General features: G+C 40.4%; 1 protein-coding gene across 1 annotated transcript; it reads right to left on the bottom strand.

Annotated features, from left to right (window-relative positions):
* Window positions 1-497: 497 nt before the first annotated feature.
* lonp2 (lon peptidase 2, peroxisomal) lies at window positions 498-20,673 on the bottom strand. The gene is made up of 17 exons (XM_046038029.1): window positions 20,246-20,673; window positions 18,294-18,429; window positions 17,051-17,164; window positions 15,253-15,384; window positions 14,828-14,950; window positions 14,578-14,741; window positions 14,048-14,142; window positions 12,181-12,299; window positions 11,867-12,006; window positions 9,815-9,956; window positions 9,424-9,574; window positions 8,034-8,160; window positions 5,539-5,678; window positions 3,266-3,351; window positions 2,678-2,885; window positions 2,375-2,565; window positions 498-2,294 (listed from the first exon to the last, which is right to left on the bottom strand). Exons 1-17 carry the CDS (start codon window positions 20,476-20,478, stop codon window positions 2,064-2,066), a joined length of 2,532 nt encoding a protein of 843 aa, XP_045893985.1. The 5' UTR covers window positions 20,479-20,673; the 3' UTR covers window positions 498-2,063.
* Between the last annotated feature and the right edge of the window lie 556 nt (window positions 20,674-21,229).

The following is a 21,229-nucleotide window of genomic DNA, read 5'->3' as shown; positions in this document are numbered from 1 at the left end:
AGCAGAGCATTTAGCAGCTAAAGCCAGATTTTTCTGGCTTTAGGAAAAAGAGCACACTATTTCTTTCTTTTTTCTTTATCATTTGAAGAGTAATAACATTAATCTTTCACATTGAAGTTCTCATTAATAAAAGAATCACTGCTGCTGTTTGCATATTTCATTGCAAGAAAGCATGTTTCTATAATGCATGCAAGTGCTGTATGCCAATTGTTTTAATAGCATAATTCTTTTGATGTGGTTGGATTTCATGAACGAGTCTGTGCAAAATGTTCTGCTTTGGTCCATTCATCTTTTCATGGCTGTCTAAATATGGACAAAACACACCGCACTCTGGTGTTCCACATTACATCTCTACAGGGGAGGCGAAAAAATCACATCTGCTACAGAGTGAATTTTCAGCCAATACAACACAGGCTGATACAATTTTATCCCTGTGTGAGTCTAATACAGCCACTCACTGAAGGACTCTTCTATCTGAAGGAATAAAAACACTTCTAAAGATTTCAAATAGCTTTAATTCAAGTGCATCATGGTTAAGTATGAACCTCATCGTTGTGTGGTATTTAAGTCACTAGAGGTACAGTTTTCTACACTCCCCATCTTTTATATTAAAAGGAATTTGAACCCATTCTTTGTCAACACCTTAGAGGTACAGCATTGTTGTTACAGATCACTAGCAAGACACAGATTTGATTCTGACCACTGTGAAATCTGAAATTAGTACAGTCAGCGTGCTCAGCAGGGTGTACTGTATGAGTACAGTGCTGGGAGATAGATATCCCAAAGCCCTGACACAAAATAAAGTCAACAAACATTTGTTTAAAAAATTACTTGTTTAATGCAACTCAATATGATGGAGCCCTGAAATCAGACAAGTCACAGCTATAACTAAATACATAACTGAATAATATTGTCAGTTAAATTATTAAAACAAAGAGTCAAACGAGATTTAAAGGTTGATACTTAATTATTTGACCCTTCCATCTAGCACATAGCTAGCCTAACTGAAAACACTTGGATAAACTCACAGAGCACATGCCTTTTCAGCTGGCTACATAGTTCAGGCTAACATTTGTTATAATGTTAAAGGTAAAATGTTTAATCATCCATATACCGTAGTGCATTCTAAAGCCTTTCAGCCGGCAAGCTAATGCTAATGAAGTTATCTTGCTAATGCTACTCAGAAGTTCACAGACATGATGCTTCTGCTTCCATAACATTATCTTCATTATGAACTAGCAATATTATCAATGCATACAGTTATGTTTATGATTAGTATGACAACCTTTTACTAAATTTTGTCACTTTCTACATACAATGTCTGCTTGGCCCACAGAATGCACGCATTACATGGGAATGATTCATTCTGCCAGAAAAATGGCATTTTGGATTAAGGTTCAGTCATTAAAAGAATTATTTGGCCTGGAGAAATTGTTTCCACGCCTCATGCAGACAGGGACCTCAGAGTGGGATCTGAAACACACTGTATGAGCAAAGTAACTGCAGTCTTTTGTTGTTCATTGTTATAACGTTTGCATAGCTAATACATTTCAAAATCTGCATTTACAAGAACTGGTAAAACATCCACCAAATAGTTAAAACCAGGCTACACTGGATTACAATGCATGTTTAAACAGTCATTCAAACAGTCTGCAGGTATCTACACCATCTGAACACATCTCATCTGCTTCTGTTGTCACATACACAAACCATCTCAGCAGACTGCTTACTGTTCAGCACAAACAGTATCAATCAAGATAAATTAATAAGTGCAACACCAACTGACCCTAGACAGTTTAACTTCACATTGTTGTACTGTAAGCTGAATTCTCCTACAGGGCTTGACTCTGAATTGTAGCTTCATTTACCTCAGATTATCTGGTCAGGATTAAAGATGTGCACACTCACTGCCTATCAGGGAACAACTCATTAGAGTGCAAGATGTCAAAGCTGAAACACAACGTGCTCTCTTATTCAGGAACGCTTTCTTCACTTCACACCGTCAGCGCATTTGTGTGTGTGTGTGTGTGTTGTGTGTGTGTGTGTGTGTTTGCATCAGTGTGTTACAGTTTGCTGGTCAGCTGAGTGTGTGTGCACGTGCTGGCTGTCCCTGGGAACCCTCCATCAAAGGCGGCGTTCAGCACCTCGTCCAGGTTTCCGGCACTGACAAAGTCCAGGTCAGCTCGGACGTTTGCCGGAAGCTCCTCGAGGTCCTTCTCGTTGCGTTTAGGGAGGATGACTCGCTTCACTCCTGCCCTGTGGGCCGCCAGGACCTTGTCCTTGATCCCGCCCACCTGAGGTGGACAGACCAATCCAGTCTGTTAAAACCGAGGAGAGATTTGCATTTTGTTACGTGTTAAATGTGATAACTCACCGGCAGCACCAGCCCTCTAAGCGTGATCTCTCCTGTCATGGCAACGTCTGATCTGACCAATCTATCGCTGAACAGCGAGGCTAAGCAGGTTACTATAGTAACACCTGCAGAGGGGCCATCCTTGGTTACAGCTCCAGCCGGGAAGTGGAGGTGGATGTCTGTCCCTTCAAGCGGATCTGGAGCCCCCACCACTGTTCAAACAAATGCAAATGCATGTAAATTAGCCTATTTCACAATTGCCTTATTTCTGTAAAGACAGTATATATACACTACATAATACTATATTTATTTGTGTGAACTCACTGTTTGTGAGCTGGTAAGTTTTAGCGTTTGTTCTGAGCCAGCTGATGGCCAGATGGGCGGATTCTTTCATAACATCTCCCAGCTGACCAGTCAGAGTGAGCTGACCTTCTCCCTCCATTCGACTGGCCTCCACAAACATGATCTCCCCACCAAGGGGCGTCCAGGCCAGGCCCAGAGCCACACCGGGCAGGGTGAGCCGCTCAGAAACCTTCCACCACACACACACACACACAAAACACCCATAAAGCTGTATTTAGGTGTAATAATCAGAAGATAATAAAAGTTTGTAATCTTCAAAAATTCAGTGAATGTGAAACATAAGGCCAACATGACTCGATAGTGAAGGAGGGAGAGAGAGGACAAAGAAGACGCCTGCTAGAAGACAAACTCTACATTGTTTTTCACATTATACTGTATAATGAGGTCTGAAGTGGCTGACTTTGTATTCATGAGCTGTGAGAGTGGTCCAGAAAGTTCAGACAGCCACAGGTTTCTGTAATTGAGCATGATGAACACTGCTTATTCTCTGCAGATGCTGGTCTGTCTGTCTCGCGCTGCACTTCCGCTCTCTGCTGGTGTCCTGCTTACCTCCATTTCAAACAGCGGAGGTCCCAGGATGTCTTTCAGGGCAATCTGGTCGATCACTATGGGCATCTCAGGAGGTGCTGCCTTGTCTGAACACACATAAAATTAAGTGAATCCAGTGGAGAGGTTCAGTTAGGTGTACTGATTCCTTTTACATTTCGTGTATGAGAATCAGACGGGTAAATACCAGATGAAAGGAAAAATGTTTCTCTTGTACGCCCATGTTTGTGGAATCAGGTGACCGCAGTGTGAAGAATAAGTGCACATAAAGGCACTGCATTCTGAAACCATCCACACAGCTTACATATTGTATAGAGAAACAAAACTATGGAAGAAAGGCCTGCAACTTGGGAGGGGTGTAAATGTAAATGTAAATGCTCCGTATTTGTATAGCGCCTTTCTAGTCTTTTCGACCACTCAAAGCGCTTTTACACTACATCATGGCGATGGAGCAGTGGATAAGAAACATGCCTTTGTTGTGGGAGACATGGGTACAATTCCAACTGCGAACCATCCACCATTGTGGACTTAACCCGTAGTTGCTCCAGAGGCCTCTGATATATATTAACTGTAAGTCGCTTTGGATAAAAGCGTCAGCTAAATGAATAATTATTATAAATTCAGTTGTTACACATGCGAAGATGCACATAAAGCCAAACACAAAGATATACTACAAACAGTGAACAGAGACATTAAACACACACCATCCCCCTGGAAAAATGCAAAACACGGAACACACATCATTTGCACACCCCCCCCCCCCCAGTGTTTGTGCTGCGTCAGTTACCTGGCAACACAGAGGGTTTTTCTGCAAAGCAGCACAAAACAACCGCTGATATCCTGTTTATCCCCATTCTCATTTCTCTTTTCTTAAGTCACTCTCTCTAAACTGATTTGAATTTTTGTCTACATGTCTACTAAGTTACAGTGCTTTATAGTATTACTTTAGCCTGGTAGAATTTTGTAGTATAGCCAGTGGTGTCCAAATAATGTTTTTCAGTAATCTGCTGTTTCACCAGAATCACTCAGAGACACATTTTAATCTACTGGGAGTCCTGCAGAGAAATTAAAACAGAGTCTGACTTTCTAATGACATAACCCCATTTGTAAGAGATGATGTACAATGAGCTAGTCTCCACAAAACATGCTGACGGAAGACCTGACAGGGTTTATTTTGTAATAAAGACCAGCTGGCTGCACATTATCCAGCTCATTACACAGCTACTGAGAGACATCATGTTCTACTTACAAGGATACATCAGACATCTAGCAGCTGAGAATTAAATATTGTGTTTAAATTTTATTACTGTTGCTCACAAAAAGACACAGACTATATGTATTATTGTATTATATATGTTGTATTATGTATATATTCAAAGCTGATGAATACATTGTAGGTTTGTTACTTCTATTTAACAGCCTTTATACTGCACCTTTTTTATACTCTGGTCAGTTTTGCAGATTCGTTTTCAAATGGACTTGCGCCACCTTGTGCTGAAGAGCGGTTTCTTTATGTGTGGAACACCCCCCCCACCACCACCTTTTAACTTTCTAATTAGAGCTCTTCTCGACACAGACTGACAGAAAACTCAGACTGTGCTTGACTGACATCACAACTTACAGCATTATCATTCACATTAACTTTTATCATGGCAAAGATTTTGACTTATCCTAGCAGGAAAAGCACAGGTGCAACTACATTAACGCTGTCCCAGTGAACCATGAGGAACAATACCAGGACCCTGAAACTGGAGCACCTAAATGGAACAGACCGATCATTTATTATTAATGACATGAGAAAGGCCTCTTGGTACATGGAGATAAGTGACATCATTTAATTCCCATACACTTCCATCCCCTCCAACCTGAGCACTAAGAAAGAAAGTGTGCTCCTCTCCCTTTTCACCAGGCCCTGTTTCTCAACATTGCTAGTGCTTTTGTTTTGTGTGTTAAATCACTAATTTATGGTGTTTCAGTTAATCTATTAATGTATCAGGTCACACAATGCTTTGTGGTCTATCTACTATCTACGAGCACTGTTTTTAGGGCATAACTTGATTCCAAATAACATTTTTTATTCACTCATAATGTATGTACTTTATGTAATTTATGTATACACACGGAAGTAGATGTGTATATGTGTTATTGTGAGTGGGAGTGCAGGTCTGTGCTGAAATACAACTACGGATTTGACCTTCTGCCTCCCACAAGTCCAGTCTGACCACAGAGACACAGCTCTCTTGTCAGAAAACAGACAAGAGAGCTCAGGCTCTTACCTCCCTGCTGTGTCGGGCCCTCGGGGGTCAAATCCTCTGTATTGGTGACTATGTGACCTTCAGCGACCTTCACAGCCACGGCTCGGCATATCGCCCCGATCTTCCTCTCTAGAGAGCGCACGCCTGCCTCACGGGTGTACCTAAAAGAAAATACAACAGGTGAATAAAGTGACGTGGAGAGTTGCTAGGTGTGTATTAATGATCAGTGTGTGGGTCAGCGGTGTGATCAGGAACACAAAACACAGTCAATTTTAATGTTACTGGTGGTCAGGAACAACATTTGCGACTGTAGTGCCCTGCGTGGGAATTAAAAATCCTGAGAACTTGCATTAGTCCTGCATCATGAATGACCAAATCAACAAAGGAAAATTCAAATTAGACAGAGATTAAATATTAACTGCATTTATATGCTAAAATACCTGACAAGACTCACATCTCATACTGTGAGCGAGGCCCAGTCTGACACTTTTGTCAACCTGCCTGGCTTTTCTGTTCTGACTTTTGTTTCTTTTTTAAAAAGAGATCTAGTAAACTCAAGAGTATCCCTCGAAAGCATGAGCTCCAAGCTGTGCGCTGTTGGCTGTTTCTATAGTAACCAGACTGGAGTGCAGCGAGTGTTGTACAGAGGCTCTGCAGGTCTGCAGACAGCACACTGCAACTTAAAAACCAGAAGCCTCTATATCATCAGAAGCTCCATGTTGGCCTACCTACCAATTTTACAAATCACACACAACAGATTAGTCGATTGATGGATAATTGACATGCTTCTAGCTTCTCCAATGTAAGGATCTGCAGCTTTTTAAATAAAAACTTTGATACTATAACTGGAACGTATTTGGAATATTAATGGAACAAAACAAGCTATTTAAAGATGTCACATTGGCTTAAAAAAATGTGACCTGCATTTTTTCCATCATTTTCTGACATTTTATAATTAAGCAATCAATTAGAAGCTAAATCGACAGAATAACCGATATTTAAAACAATCATCAGTTGCAGCTGTAACTCACACTAACCTGTTTTATAACATTAAACAGCAAACAATTGTGGGAGATCCTAAGCAAGACTCAAACCTGCACCTGAGCAGATTCCATGGTGCAGGAAAGATTTACCACGATGGAGGACAACACTGATCTGAAATTAAACAGACCAGCACACTCTGCAGCTACAGGCGACTGCAAAGATGTTCACTCTAAATGAAAAGGTCGCCCTGCCAGAGAAGTACCGATCAGCGTACAAAACAAACAGCCACTAAACCACTTGACAACTTAATGATATGCTCTGGTGACCAGAAGTAGAATTCAAAGTTAGCCTCAGATGTGAGCTGCTGGCTGGCTGACGGCGCTGCTTCACACACACACCACACACTGGATCTGTCCTTCCCAGACTAAATGTAGAAGCTGTTCAGCAGTGAGCATGCAACATTAAATCTGGGGAATTTAGTCTAATTTTATTCAGTTCTTCCTCCTGTCGTTGCGTCAGTAGCATACTGTGTTTACAGTCTAAAAATCTACCTGCACATTGCTATCTTGTTCCCAGTTCTTTTATTCTACACGGACATCCTCAGGTAAAGGTGAGGGTGTCAACACAATCGTATTTATAGATGAGGCTTAACATTTAAGATTTGATGGGTTAAGAGTGCTCTATTACTTTTAAAATGTATTTACTTTTTGTTATGAGGAATCTGTTCTTGAATTTAGGTTTTGTTTAGCATTTTAGCTGTTTGTTAGCTCACAAGCATTAATCTACAAATATGGCACAGAATTCTAAGAACATATATTAATATATATCATATATAATGTATATATAGAAATATTTATTATTATGAACTGTATTTATCCTGTATTTTTGATGCAGTGTTGATGTGATTGTTCCTGTGCTCAGGAGGAAGGGGAATGGAGGTATACAGGGAATAAAAGGAGCTCACTTTTAATGGTCGATGTTTGGATATGTCATAACAGGAAAAGGTTTGATTAATAATGTAAATGGTCAGTTCCATTTAGGTACTCCAGTTTCAGGGTCCTGGTATTGTTCATAGTGGCTCACTGTCACCTGATGTACATGGTTAGTGTGAGACATACGCGGGCACATTGTCCTCAAATATATCATCAATTACCCAATTGATAGCTGACTGATGATGTCATCACTGCTCATCTATAAATACAGGTCTGTTCACACACTCGCCTTTACCTTAGGAAGAGCATTCATGGTCGATACATTGTAATGTGCTTGTAGAATAAAAGAAGAACTGGGAAAACGATAACATTTTGTCATTTTTCTGAACCCCATTTCAGCTCAACTGCTGGACAGAATGTGGCGCTGTCTGCAAGGAGAGCCACATTTCTTCACTGATTCATCCAGAAAATGAAATTAGTTAGGACAAGAGGTGCACATACAATGTGGCTGTGTACCTCCATAATTAAGTTAAGCTTAACTTTAGTTAGGTTCATTTTCTCATTTTGGTTTTTTTATGCACTGCATGTGTTTGTGTGTACCTGCTGATTATATCTTGTGTGGTGTCCTGTGGTATATGAAGCTGTTGAGGCGTTAATCCATGTTGCTCCAGCTGATTTGGGATCAAGTGACGGTGAGCTATCTCTACCCTCTCCTCCTGGGTGTAGCCTGAAACACACACACACACACACACAGTCGTGTTTCCATCACATTGGGGACATTACACTGACTTGCATAACCCTAGCCATAACCACTACTTGCCTAATCCTAACCCCTAACCTTAAACTAAACCTCTCTCTCTCGCTCTCTCTCTCTGATAACTCGTACTTAGTCATACTATTGAATTAAAAGAACTCTTCCCCCAATTTATCATTGTACTCCTGTAACATTGTCAGACTCATTGACAGTTTAATCTAAATCAATGCAGCGAAGACTTTTTTATTCCACACATTCTTCCTACTTGTCAAAACCTGGCCCCTACTTTACCCACAATTTGGGCGACTAAAGTAGCTGCCAGGGGCCACAAAAGGCTTTTTACAGCTTTTTGACATATGTAGTACTACTCCCCAAAACCTGTAAACAGACTTTGATGTGTAAAATTTGGTTGAGTTCTCCTTTAATAATTAATTATCTTTCAAAATCACTCCTTTCTTCTCTCAAATTACTTCATTAATTCACTCAAACTAATACTATAGCGGCAGAAACTGAAGTTGCAGAATACTGTAGCTGGTCAGGTCAGTTTTGAAAAAGCACTCTGACGTTTAGCAGCTAACAAATACCAACGCAGTGTATTTCCAAATAGAAATGTCCTTAACTTTTAAATAGAAGATCTTTCCTTGATTGTAGGTAATAATCATCATCTACAGTTCATTTGTGACTGTCCCCTCAACACTCTTGTGTGAATTTAATGCAGATCTATTTGGATCTTGGATTGAGATACACAGATATACTTTGGGTTATGACTGTTAAACACAACACTGTGTTATCTATGACGTCCCTTAAACATGATTTAGAGAACATAGGATTGTGTTGCCATCAAACTGTGGTGTATAGCACCAGTTCATGGCTACAGACAAATCCACAGTGAGTGCAAAGAACATGGACTATACTGTATCATGAGTGTAAGTAACATAACTACTTAGTTATCTGAAGGCATTAATTAGTAATATTAATATATATTGTCTTTATAATTTAATAGTAATACATCTAATCATTGGTAACATGGCAGCAGTGATTGTGGTGTTCCTGTGTGTGCACGTTTATATGTATCCAATAGTTAGTGGATATGCAGCTGGACATTGTTTCATCAGTTCCCTGACTATACTGTAGTATATAGAGATGCCCTATGCTTGGGATTAGTTATGTCACTTGAGCAAGAGTTTCTCCTCAAGATCAACTGCGGAGGTGGTTCCTCTCTGCACCTAAACCCACCTGGTACCTGCAGCACCTCCATCCTGTCCAGCAGGGCAGGGGGAATGGTCGCTGTGGTGTTCGCAGTGGCAATAAAGAGCACTTGGGAGAGGTCAAAGGCCACGTTGAGGTAATGATCTGTAAAGCTGTGGTTCTGCTCTGGGTCCAAGACCTAAGGGGACATGTAGAGACAGTTTGAGAGTGTGTGTGTGTGTGTGTGTGTGTGTGTGTGTGTGTGTGTGTGTGTGTGTGTGTGTGTGTGTGTGTGTGTGTAAAAAGGCTAGTTGAGTTTGTCATGAATCGGTTTACAGAACAAACAGAGGAACACAAACATTTATTTGGTGAAGAAATGGAATACTACCTCACAAGTAATGAGCGAGATAAACGAGATAAACGAGATAAAGGAGCTGACCTCTAGCAGTGCAGCTGCAGGGTCTCCTTGGAGGCTCTTCCCAAGTTTGTCCACCTCATCCAACAGGAAGACAGGATTATTGACTCCTACTGTCTTCAAACCATTGATGATGCGGCCGGGCATGCTCCCCACATATGTGCGTCTGGAGAAATGGTAAGGACTTAAACTACTGACCTACAGTGTAAACGTTTCCGATCAATCTGAAGGCACACAGAACTTTATTCCTGATGTCAACGGAAATGTGCAGAAATATATATGTAAAGGTGAACATCATGTCTTGTTCACATAATCAGTTTGCAATTTGTCATGTCATATGTTATTATTGTAAATAAGTCATTCCAGAAGTATGCATTGCATTACCACGCAACTAAATTAAAACTGGTTGACACAATGTTCTCTATACCAAATTACCTAATGCAAGCAAGTTTCAAGTGTTTGCAAGCTGAAAGCATGAAATGTGAAGTTTCTGGGGTTCAAAGAAAGGAAATGAAAGAAACACAAAAAAGGGAAAAAAGAAAATTTAAAACAGCAAAACTGTTAATAAGAAACTACTGGAGCTGTCTACTTTTCGGAGAATGTTTTGTTGTTGTTGAACTAACTGACTTGAACTAATTCTATAATCGACCATTAAAGAACTTTATTCTTGCACTCCCGCTGTTGATGTTTCTCATCTGGCCGAGGGAAGGTGTCTTTCTTCCTTTAAAACCTCAGGATCAGCCCTGCAAACTGAGATGAACTCGGCTGCCCTGCCTTGATTCAACTGTTCTTGGCATAACTGACAAGTCCTAACATGTTCGCCTCTGATGTGGCAATTTGACAAGTAGTTTACTTGTCAGAGGACAAGTCATCATGTCATCCTCTGAATGTGGGAGTCAGATCTCCTCACCTCAGGCTAGAAGCTCTGCTGCCTTTCATCTATAGGACCATAACATGCAAATCTGAATTTGCACAGTCTGGCAGGATTTTCCAAGCGTAAGCCAGCGTGTCCAACTGCTACAAATGGACTGAATAAAGAAAGATTTACTCCTCTCCAAGAGGTTTTTTTTTTTTTAGAAAAACTTAAGAGAAAACAGGTTATTTTTCAAACTGAGCTTCATTCTTCTTGTTGTTTTGTCAGAGAGATGACCATGACTGAAAAGTAATCCAAACACTTCAATTCATGAGGGATAATGTTCCACTCAGCAGCAGAGAGCGCTGTGCTCCAACAAACGTCCACAGAGTCAACGTAAGCTCCACTACCAAAACAATATCCTTATACTGCTGCGGCACACTATTCTAGCCAGTGTTTCAATTATCTGTGTGCTGGAACTAGATTACAAAATGACATGCTGCTTAAGATCAAAGGCTTTCAGTTCAATACATATGGGATTTTCAAAAGATGAATCGCTTCTAATGTAAATCCATACATTCTTATCTTTGAGATGTTTCTGGACATACAGATGAGATACATACAGGGGGACAAATTCAAATAAAAACCTGAATAAAAAAGTGGAGGAAGATATCAAATGCAGATGCTTCCGTGCGCCAAGGCTCACTGAATGGTTCGGTGAGGATGAAAACGATTGAAGTGAATAAAAGGCTACAGCCTTTACAGTCACCCGATCTCAACCCAGCTTCACACGTATGGAAGATTTAGGGACCGACGTGTAAAACAATGCTCCCCCTCACCATCTCCATAACACCATTTTATCTTCAAATCTATTCAGCTATGTCTGTGACTGTCTCTGATGCTATATGTCCTTATATTATGTCTGGCTAGGGTTGTTTTTCTTTCTATATGCTGTGCTCAGGTCTCTCTTGCCAAAGTGATCTTGATCTCAATGAGATGACCTGATTAAATAAAGGTGGTATATATAAAAGAGGGAATATCTTGTGGAGAAATGGTTTTTATCCCTCCAATAGAGTCCCACAGACTTCCACAGGCAAGGAGCACTGAAGCTGTTCTAGAGACTCGTGGCAGCTGGACTCCATACTAAGACACTTCATGTTGGTCATAAAACCTGTGCTGTTATAAACCTTCAGTACAACTGAAATCTTATTTTATGAGCACACCTGTGTCCTCGGATGTCAGACTGGTCGCAGACGCCTCCCAAAGCGATGCGGTGAAACTCTCTGCCCAGAGTCCTGGCTATGGAGCGTCCAACACTGGTCTTACCGACTCCTGGGGGCCCCACAAAGCAGAGGATGGGGCCCTGAAGACATACAGCAGCATGAAATCACAGTTAAATGTGTGACACCTTACAGAAATCGCTGCTCATTTTTAAAATTAATGGATTCTTTCTTCATACAATACAAAATGTTTTGTCTTCAATGGTTAAATATATGTTAAATAATATGTAATTGACTGAGAGATCTATAGGAAGCACCTTTAGTGAAGTCTTCAGTTGTCTCACAGCCAGGTACTCTAGCACACGTCTCTTCAGCTTGTCCATGGCATAGTGATCATTGTCCAATAAGGTTCGAGCGGCTCGGATGTCCAGGCAGTCTGAAGTGTGTGCGTGTGTGTTGTGTGGGCCCAATGTGGACGGGATGGGTGGATCCATGAAAGAAAGAAAAAACATTTAAGTTAGTGAAGATGTAGACAGTGTGGTGCAGAAACAGAGGGATGGGTGACTGGTATTTGAGAAAGTGAGGAGGTAGAAGAGAGGACAGTAGAAACAAGGTTTGCTTGAAAGTTTTTGAAACAGTTTCCCCAGGTGGTTTGGCAAATTTGGCTGGTCTATCAAGGACACACAATCCTCCTAAACCTCTGACCACACAACTGAATGAACCCTGTCCTCAAGTCTCCACTGATCTGAAATTATGTGTTATAGAGGCAGTCTGCGGTTGGCAGCAGAGACAAAGCAAAGCAAAGACTGTGAGTCTAACTCAAGTGTTATTATGTCAATGAAATGAAATATTTTGGCAGTGGGCCTGATATTCTAATATTGTGGCTGGCCACCACATTATATCATATTTGTATGGTGCACTCACTGTATTTTCTGTTTTGGGTTCTTGCCTTGGAATTCTGATGGAAATTATTCTGGGGGACAACAGAGCAAGCACACATATTATCACCTTTCAGAGTTGTTATAGCTAACGTGTTATTTACACACCCAGCAGATACAGAGCAACATTGGCTTCATCTGAAGTCGTGTTTATCACAACCTGATGAATATAAGTCTAATATCCACTCTGCGTTTACCTCTGTGTTGCTCTCCACCAACTGCTGAGTAAAATACTTGTCTCTTTAGCTGCTAAATGCTCCACTATGTTCACCAGCTAGTCGCTAACTTTGTGTGCATTGATTAGTGTAGCTTTAACTATTTACATGTATTGTATTTATTTAATGTATTTACACTGGAGATATTTCAGAGCAATCTGATTTAAGGGTATGAATGAATTTCAAAGGCCACCTCAGTGAGGAATGTGTCAAAAAGAAAACATTTACAATTTTTGTCAGCTGACTGATCAAGAAATTAAATGTTTGATCATGTTAATTGATCATTGAAATGTCATAATTTCATTTGTCTACTAGATGAGTTTGATGTTAATCATTTAAATCAGTTATAATACAACAAAGAGCTCCAGCAGACAGGCTTCAAAGCACTAGAAAAATATGAGACTGATTATGGTAAAATATGCAACACAGTTATCACCACGATCTTAAAGTCAACACATGTTCAGCATTGCTATCACATTTTTGGCTTGTGGAACAGGACTTTGCTTGGACAATGTCTCCCACCCACTCCATGATGAGCTGCTCAAACACAGGAGCACTTTCAGTGCAAGACTTATTCCCCCAAAATGCACCACAGAGCGCCACAGGAAACAGGAACTTTATAACTCCTCCCTCTAAGTGTGTGACACACGAACACATAGTTAGTTTTAAACTGGACATTATTATTTGTTTTGTGCAATAACACCTGCTTAAATACTAATGTGCAATACTCTGTTGCTACTATGTATTCCTTATTACTGTTCACTATAACAATTCCTTAATTATGTAAATACTGTACCATTACAATTCCTTTAACTATGTAAATATTGTACAGTACATATCCACACTCTTTTACATTTTCTTTTCTTTTATATTTTTACTCTGATATTTATATACTTCTCTATATACCACTATCTTTATTTATATTCCTTTTGAGGTGTGCAATGTGTGCAACTGTGACACAGAATTTCCCATCTGGGATCAATAAAGTATTTCTGAATCTGATTCTAACGGTCGCCTTTAGCTTTATTTACCTTTTGTGCTTTTGCTCCATGGTAACTCTACCATCAGATCCAAGTAGTTTCTGGTCAGGGCATACTCAGGCATGGACTGAGGCATCTTCTTCAATCTGAACACGGAAGAACAAGATTAAATGCAACACTGGTCTGACTGTGAAGACACGCATTAAAACGTAGAAGAAGTAGGCTCAAGACAAAACCACATCTGAGTAATGGTTTAAAGAGATCAAAGACCACAGAAATGGCTGAAACTGCTTTAAAATGTTGGATTCTTACCCAAAAGAATCCAGGCTTTGTTCTGACTGAAGGCCTTTTTTAAATTAAATTAAAACTAGGGTACAAATTTTATTTCAGAAGTATTTGTCTCTTTAGATCCCGACGGCAATCAATATTATCATTATCGTTATTGTTATTATTGTTGGAATCGTTAAATCCATTTCAGAGATAATTAGAGCAGAGTGAACAGAAACGAGTGAGTGCTGGTTTGTACAACATGTTTTGTTATAAATGAAAATGCTGAAGGTGTAATCCGGGCAAAAAGTCACCTCTTGAGCTCTTTGAGGCAAACTCTGAGGGCAGTTTCAGGCATGTTGGCCCTGTGGACCTTCCTCTCCAAGGCTGCAGTGTCATCACCATCCTCATCTTCATCTTCCTCATCCAGATTGAACTGCTGGCCCGGAAACACTCCGCCTTTACGCACTGATAACACCTGAACAGATAAGACACGGAGAGCTGAACAGGCATATAAAGGCAGACATTTTTCAAAGGAAAATGAGAAGTGCATGCGTTTGTTACCCTCTTCTCATTGTCAGGACCTATTTTCCTGGTTTTCTGCAGCAGTTTTAGTCCCTCCATCTGTCTGGTCAGCATGGGCAGAGCCTTCTTAAAGCGCTCCTCCAAGCTCACCGCATCCAGGACCTTCACAGCACACGTGGAGATAAAAACTGATTTCAAAGTACATTCATTTAAACCCATTATACATTAAACCCACTCTACTGTATGTTGTATTTTTCTCTTTCTATGGCAGACACACCAATACACCCTTCCCCCTGCAGATCTGAACCAGGGACAGTGAATGTGCTACGACACTGCACCAATTTTGTATACCATCTGATTCCTTTCAAAGATTTTGTAATTGCGTTAAAAACTACATATAGTGGCTTTAAACTTTTTTTTCAAACAATCTGTCACATCCTCCGCAGACCTAACAGTCACATCACCTGTAGTTTCTCCTTGTTTGAGGTGCGGATCATGGAGGCTACCACGTCAGGTAGAGTCTCCCTGGGCAGACTGTCCAAGAGACGCCTGAACTTAGCCACCACTGGAACAGACATGTCCAACATACTTAACAACTACACACACACACACAGACAGACAGACAGAGGCACAGTGGGATTAGATTGACTAACACGATTAAAGGTACTATGTAAAGCAATTTACTTGCATAATTTGTTTTGCAGAATGTAATGTGTGAATGGATTGTAAAGTAAATTAAATAATGAGACCTTCCCCAACTTAAAATAAATAATTTCCAAATGTTATCAGACCAAAATCATCACATTCTAATAGTGAAACGAGTCAAATCAGTTTTGACATTCAAAAAAAAACGTATTCAACGTTTTACTGCTGCTTCTTTCACAAGTCTTTGGGGAAAAGTATTTTTGGTCTGCTGTACATTATGTAATTACCACGGTTTGGCCACAATGTAAAAGCCCAGTGTGCTTCCTGGGGGCTTGAAGTAAAGGACTCGGCTCTAGCATAGTAGCTTCAGACCGCCGTGAGGAGAAGGTTTTAGGCGCAGGGTGAGGGGGACCCAGCACGGAATGCTGGACTGGAGCAGCGTTGGAACGATGGATGCTGACTGATGTCCGAGTTCCCTCTCACTCCTCTCCCGCTTCTAATCCATCACAGCCTGTTGTTGTCATGATCACAATTTATTGCTAAAATGGATAAGAGTTGCCTGTTTCTTGTTCCATACTTTATTTAATTCCCAGGTTGCAACCTGCAGGTGTTCCCACATCAAGAAAGAACATTATTCATTCTGAAGGAAATGTTTGTGCCAACGATCATATATGTATATATAAAACATAAATATACTGTACATGCATACATAAGATTATGAAGAGAGATGCACCAATCTGGTACGAATTAGCATAGCTTAGATAAAGAAAGTATGTAAAATGAGGGATGAAAACATTGCATGAAGTGTATAAAGGGGTGCAATACACTGAAAGATCAACAGGAGAAGACTAGTCCAATTGTTTTTTTTGCTGAGACACAGCCTCCAAAGCAAATATTGTTGAAGCCAGTTCTTCTTCTGGTGTTTTAAATGAGTGAGCCACTCTGAAAGCATAAAACACATACATTTCTGCTTTTACCAGGAGGATTCCTCATGTTAATGTAAAAATGTTCTTTAAGTTTTCAAATTTCTCGGGTTGAGGTTCTAATCTGGAATTAAAGCTGCAAGCAGCGTTGGGCGGGCCCTCACACATGTAGCGCATCGGGGTGTGAGGCGGCCGCATTGCATATTCTGCAGCTCTGCCGGTGCGGCTATGAATTTGCTACGTGCTTCGGACGCTGCATGAAGGTGTTAAACCTCACTTCCTGTGACTAAAGAAAAAAGAAAATCTTTACAGTTTCAATAGGGACCTCGCACGGTTCGTGCTCGGGCCCTAATAAGACTCATCTGTAAGTAAGTAAGTAAAGTTTATTTAATATAGCACATTTCACAGAGAAAGGACACAAAGTGCTTTACTAGAGTGAAATATTATATATATCTGTAGAAACCACTGTAACAGGTTTATTTCCCTTCTTTTCCTGTTATTTAATACATTTTATATTATTTGTATCTGATTATTATGAATTAATTCCATTTATCAATGTATTTATTTTCCTCTTCCTGCCTCTTTTATGCCAAAAAAATGTTAATAAAACACAGCTCAATGGGCAGTGTTTTTTTTGTAACCCTTGATTAAAGTACACACACACACACACACACACACACACACACACACACACCTGTACAGCAGTCTGGTAGAACTTCTGGGACAGCTCCCCCAGCTCTCCATCTTCTGCTGTGACACCCTCTGTTGCTGGGGTCGTGTACTGATCCAGTCTATCCAGCTGCTCCACCTGCAATTTTTGCAATTAGACAGGCACATACTGCAGTTACACACACATCGTATTTTGGAAATACTGACTGACAGGTGTGTGTGGTCCCATGGAAAAAAAGTGATTAGTAATGACACCCCCAAGTGAGGAATGCACGTCTGACACCGTTTCACTGGAAATAACAATATTAGAAGATGAAAGTTTTTGACCAGGTTGGAGGGGGCAGACTAACAGTTTTTATGTTCATTTGCATCAGGATACACACTACTTTTGGTGAGTAACACTAAATCTAAACTTAACTTTGCTCACAAGAAAACCCCACAAGCAACATTAAAGTGCTGGCTTTCACTGGATGACTAATACTGGGCAACATCACAAAGCAGCACACATTCTGCTTCTTTTTTTACATACAGCAGGACCAGTGTCCCCTCTTGCATTAATAAAACAATAAAACAAAAGAGTGGAGAGGCATATGATGTGGGATGACATCATGCAAGTGTAAACCAACAGTATATCATTTAGACAGAGAAAGAGGATTTCGCGATCGCAACTATTAACACAAATTCAACCAATCCCTGTGAATTCAGTGCGACTTTTCCGCAAATTTGACCAATCATCGCCGTTTCCCACAAAACGTTTCCTTACGTCACCTTGTCACACAGCAGACATGTGTGATACCACCGTCTCACATTTTCCGACAAAAAAAAGGACCATGAAAACCAGTATCCAGATCTTCTTTACCAAAGCAGTCCCTGGAGGGACTGGTCGGGGACTGATCAATAACCTGTAGCAACATTACTGAGAGGGAGCAAAAAGCTTCATATTATGACAGTAACGTGTACACTAAGGTGCATTAGTGCACTGTGACATCAGATAAGATCACAAGCAAGTAAATATGGATGTAAACAATGCCGGATTTAAAATATTTTTATTAAACGATTAAAAATAGTTTTGTAAGAGCTCAAGGCTGCACTCAAAGCGTTTTAATGAGTATGAGTTTACACTGAATGTAAACATAACTTTTCTTTGTTTACAAGAAAACTCCACAGGGCACCTTTAATTAAGTTCATCTTTTAAGTATGAGATGCCCTCAGAATAACAGGATAATTGATATTAAATAAACTAGTGTCTGATAATAAGCAAGTTTTACCTCTGCCAGGACAAAAGGTCGCTCCTTAAGCAGACTTGATACTCTGAAGCGGCACAATCCAGTGATGAGGAGGGTGTAGTGGGGCTTTGGCCAGTTACTACCCACCACCTGCACTGCTATGCCGGCTGTACCAATTCTGCAGAGAGAAAGTGAGCGTGAGACAGGAGGGTAAGTGATGACAGACAACTCACTGGAGGAGGATCACGGCCAATTCGCCCTGTCATGAATGTGTGTTTGTGGGCATACATTTATATATTGTTGTGGGTAAGATTTGGACCTTGAGTCCATAATAATGTTTTGATTGATTGACTGATTTATTGAAACTGTCTGCCCGAGACTGTTCAGGAATTACTATAATATAACAACATAAAAGCTACCGAACTCACACAGGAAAACCATTGCTTTGCCGACAGACAGAACAACATCTAATTTTGTTCTTAGATTTACTGGACACAGATTATTGTTTTTGTGTGTGTGTCCTATCAGAACTCATGTGCATGCACCCTACTACTCTCACGAACACACCCGATAAAATCTATTTAAACATTACATGACTGGTACAGGCAATGTAACATAAAAACCATTCCACAGTCTAAAATATGTTCTTTGATTTTTTTATAGTATCTCAGGACCCCTCCAAAGTTGGGAACCACTGACAAATTTGTTAACGCATGCAGCGCAGGGGCCTCAATTACTTAAATAAGACAAGATTCGTCAAAACACTTACTATAATAACTTAGTGTGACAGCTCCAAAAGTTTAACAGTTGAGCGGCCTTCTGACGCTGCTGTGGCTCTAAACCAAAGACACATGTAGAGTATTAAGGGAAAAGCTGATTGGATAAACAGCATTTAATTGCTCTTTTCCCCCAACATCCATTCCACATTACTGTGGTCTACCACAACAACACAAGGGGCAGTGACATCAGATTTTTTTCTCTTTTTATTGACAAATTCATCCTATTCATCCCGGATCATTTAATTCATTTGACCCAGCTATTATGGAGCAGTGTGTGGCCACAGTGCAGTGCTAAGATGCCAAGCGGAGTGCCTTAGCCAAGGTCAATTTCCTCCTTAACATGAAATGTCTTTGCCATTTAGTGTCACTAAAGCAACATATTTGACTATCTTTGCCAGTGGTAAGACAAGCTTAGAATAAAAGGCGGTTTTTCAGCATCTGTGGCTGATAGAGAGACAAACAACTGCTACTTAGTAACCAGACCGGCCTGGTTGACTGTGGGTGAAAGGTTAAAGTCCGCCTCTTGGTGTGTGGCCATTTTTGACTGCTGGGCCACTGCTGAACTTTAGACTTTTCTAGAAAAAATCCCCACTGTAACAAAAGTGATTAACTCTGCAGTGTGCATCACACAAAAATACCAAATATGACATGATATACAATTGGCAGCCCTTTTTCAGGCATGATAAAGGGGAAAAAAGTAATTTGATAATATATATACACACTCATGATGATAACTAGTCCTAACCTGCTACAACTACATGTAATGTAAAAGCGTTGGTCAGTGTCTGGAAATGCAGACAGCCCAAAATGAGGGGGTTATGGAAAAGGATGACATTTTCCTCAACGTGTGATCATGACCACACCGACAGGACAGATACTAGTATACTGGAAGAAATAAAATCTATTCATATGGAGTTATTTGGGATATACTGATATCAAATGGTTATCCATAGAAGTGTGTAAATAGAAGATAGTCAAAGGCTCCATTTATTGCCCTATAAGCTGCTTCCTCAGACTGTTTAATTTTTGCCTGTTGTTTGTAAAAGTATGCAGTTTTGACGAGAAACTGCACATATTTGTGACATATTTGTGTAGCACACCTATGTTTGAATCTTCCTCCTTATCCTGTTTTCATCTCGCGACCACTTGGTGGTCCTGTGCAACACCTCAAACTCAGAAAATAACGTTGTGTTTTTAGCTCTAGTTGTTCATTACTTATGCAACGCGGGGAGGTCGTCGGTGTCGTGCTCTGGGTCTCTGGTATTGGGAATCACTCCAATGATTGTGCTTTTCAGCGAAGTCCCCTTCAGCAGCCGCTGGCTAACCAGGTGCATGTTCCGCGGAGAGTCCACGCTGAACCTGACGGTGGAGCCCGGGAGGAGCACCCCTTCATGGGTCAGCAGCAGCGGGAGACGGCTCGGTATCTGAATTCCGCCGCTGGAGGCCATGGTCCGAAGTCTTCAGAAGCCAGGGCACTGTTTGTAACACAACTGACGCAAATACGCACTTTTTTACTGTCAAACGGGACAGCCAAGTGTAAACATGAGACTTCCGGGTAGCCCTTTCAAAATAAAATTCGCATTCTAGACACAGATGCATATAATTCACTATCAGCGTAAACCAAAAATGAAACATCCAAGGAAAGATACTGTTTCTACAATTAAAACTAGTTTAGTATTGTTTTCAGACTCATTTCGCCCCATTCTTTGCCCTGAAAGGGCCTTTATCCTGCTCCTACGTAAACGACTTCCTATATTTGGCTACGGTACGTAGTTAGGGACAAACTATGCGTTGTTGCATAACATGAAAACTGCCAAATAAAAAGAAGTTGCAGTGGGTTTGCAGCCTGTGTTTTGCTTTTGCGTTGCCAGCATTTTAAAAGTTGATCTGTATACAGTAATGTGAAGTAAACAAGTACCCTTACTCAAGGTCTCTACTAAAAGAACAATCTTGAGGTAGCCTTCTTGTTTATTACTTGGGTATTTAAAATTTCTGCTAGTCCTACTATTATTTGCTAATACATCAGTAATAATAATACAACACAATAAGACAGTCTACTGCAAGAAGTACTGCATCTTTGATTTACTTTTAGGTTTACTTTTAGCCTAAGAGTGGTTGTGCTGCATTTAAACAACCAACTGTGGCCTATGCTTCCAATTCAAAACAAGCTCAGGATTTGAAGAAAGCAGCGGCCTAGTT

Source organism: Micropterus dolomieu, linkage group LG22, assembly GCF_021292245.1.
Source record: "Micropterus dolomieu isolate WLL.071019.BEF.003 ecotype Adirondacks linkage group LG22, ASM2129224v1, whole genome shotgun sequence".
Taxonomy (NCBI): domain Eukaryota; kingdom Metazoa; phylum Chordata; class Actinopteri; order Centrarchiformes; family Centrarchidae; genus Micropterus; species Micropterus dolomieu.
This window is presented reverse-complemented; position numbering and strand designations above follow the sequence as displayed.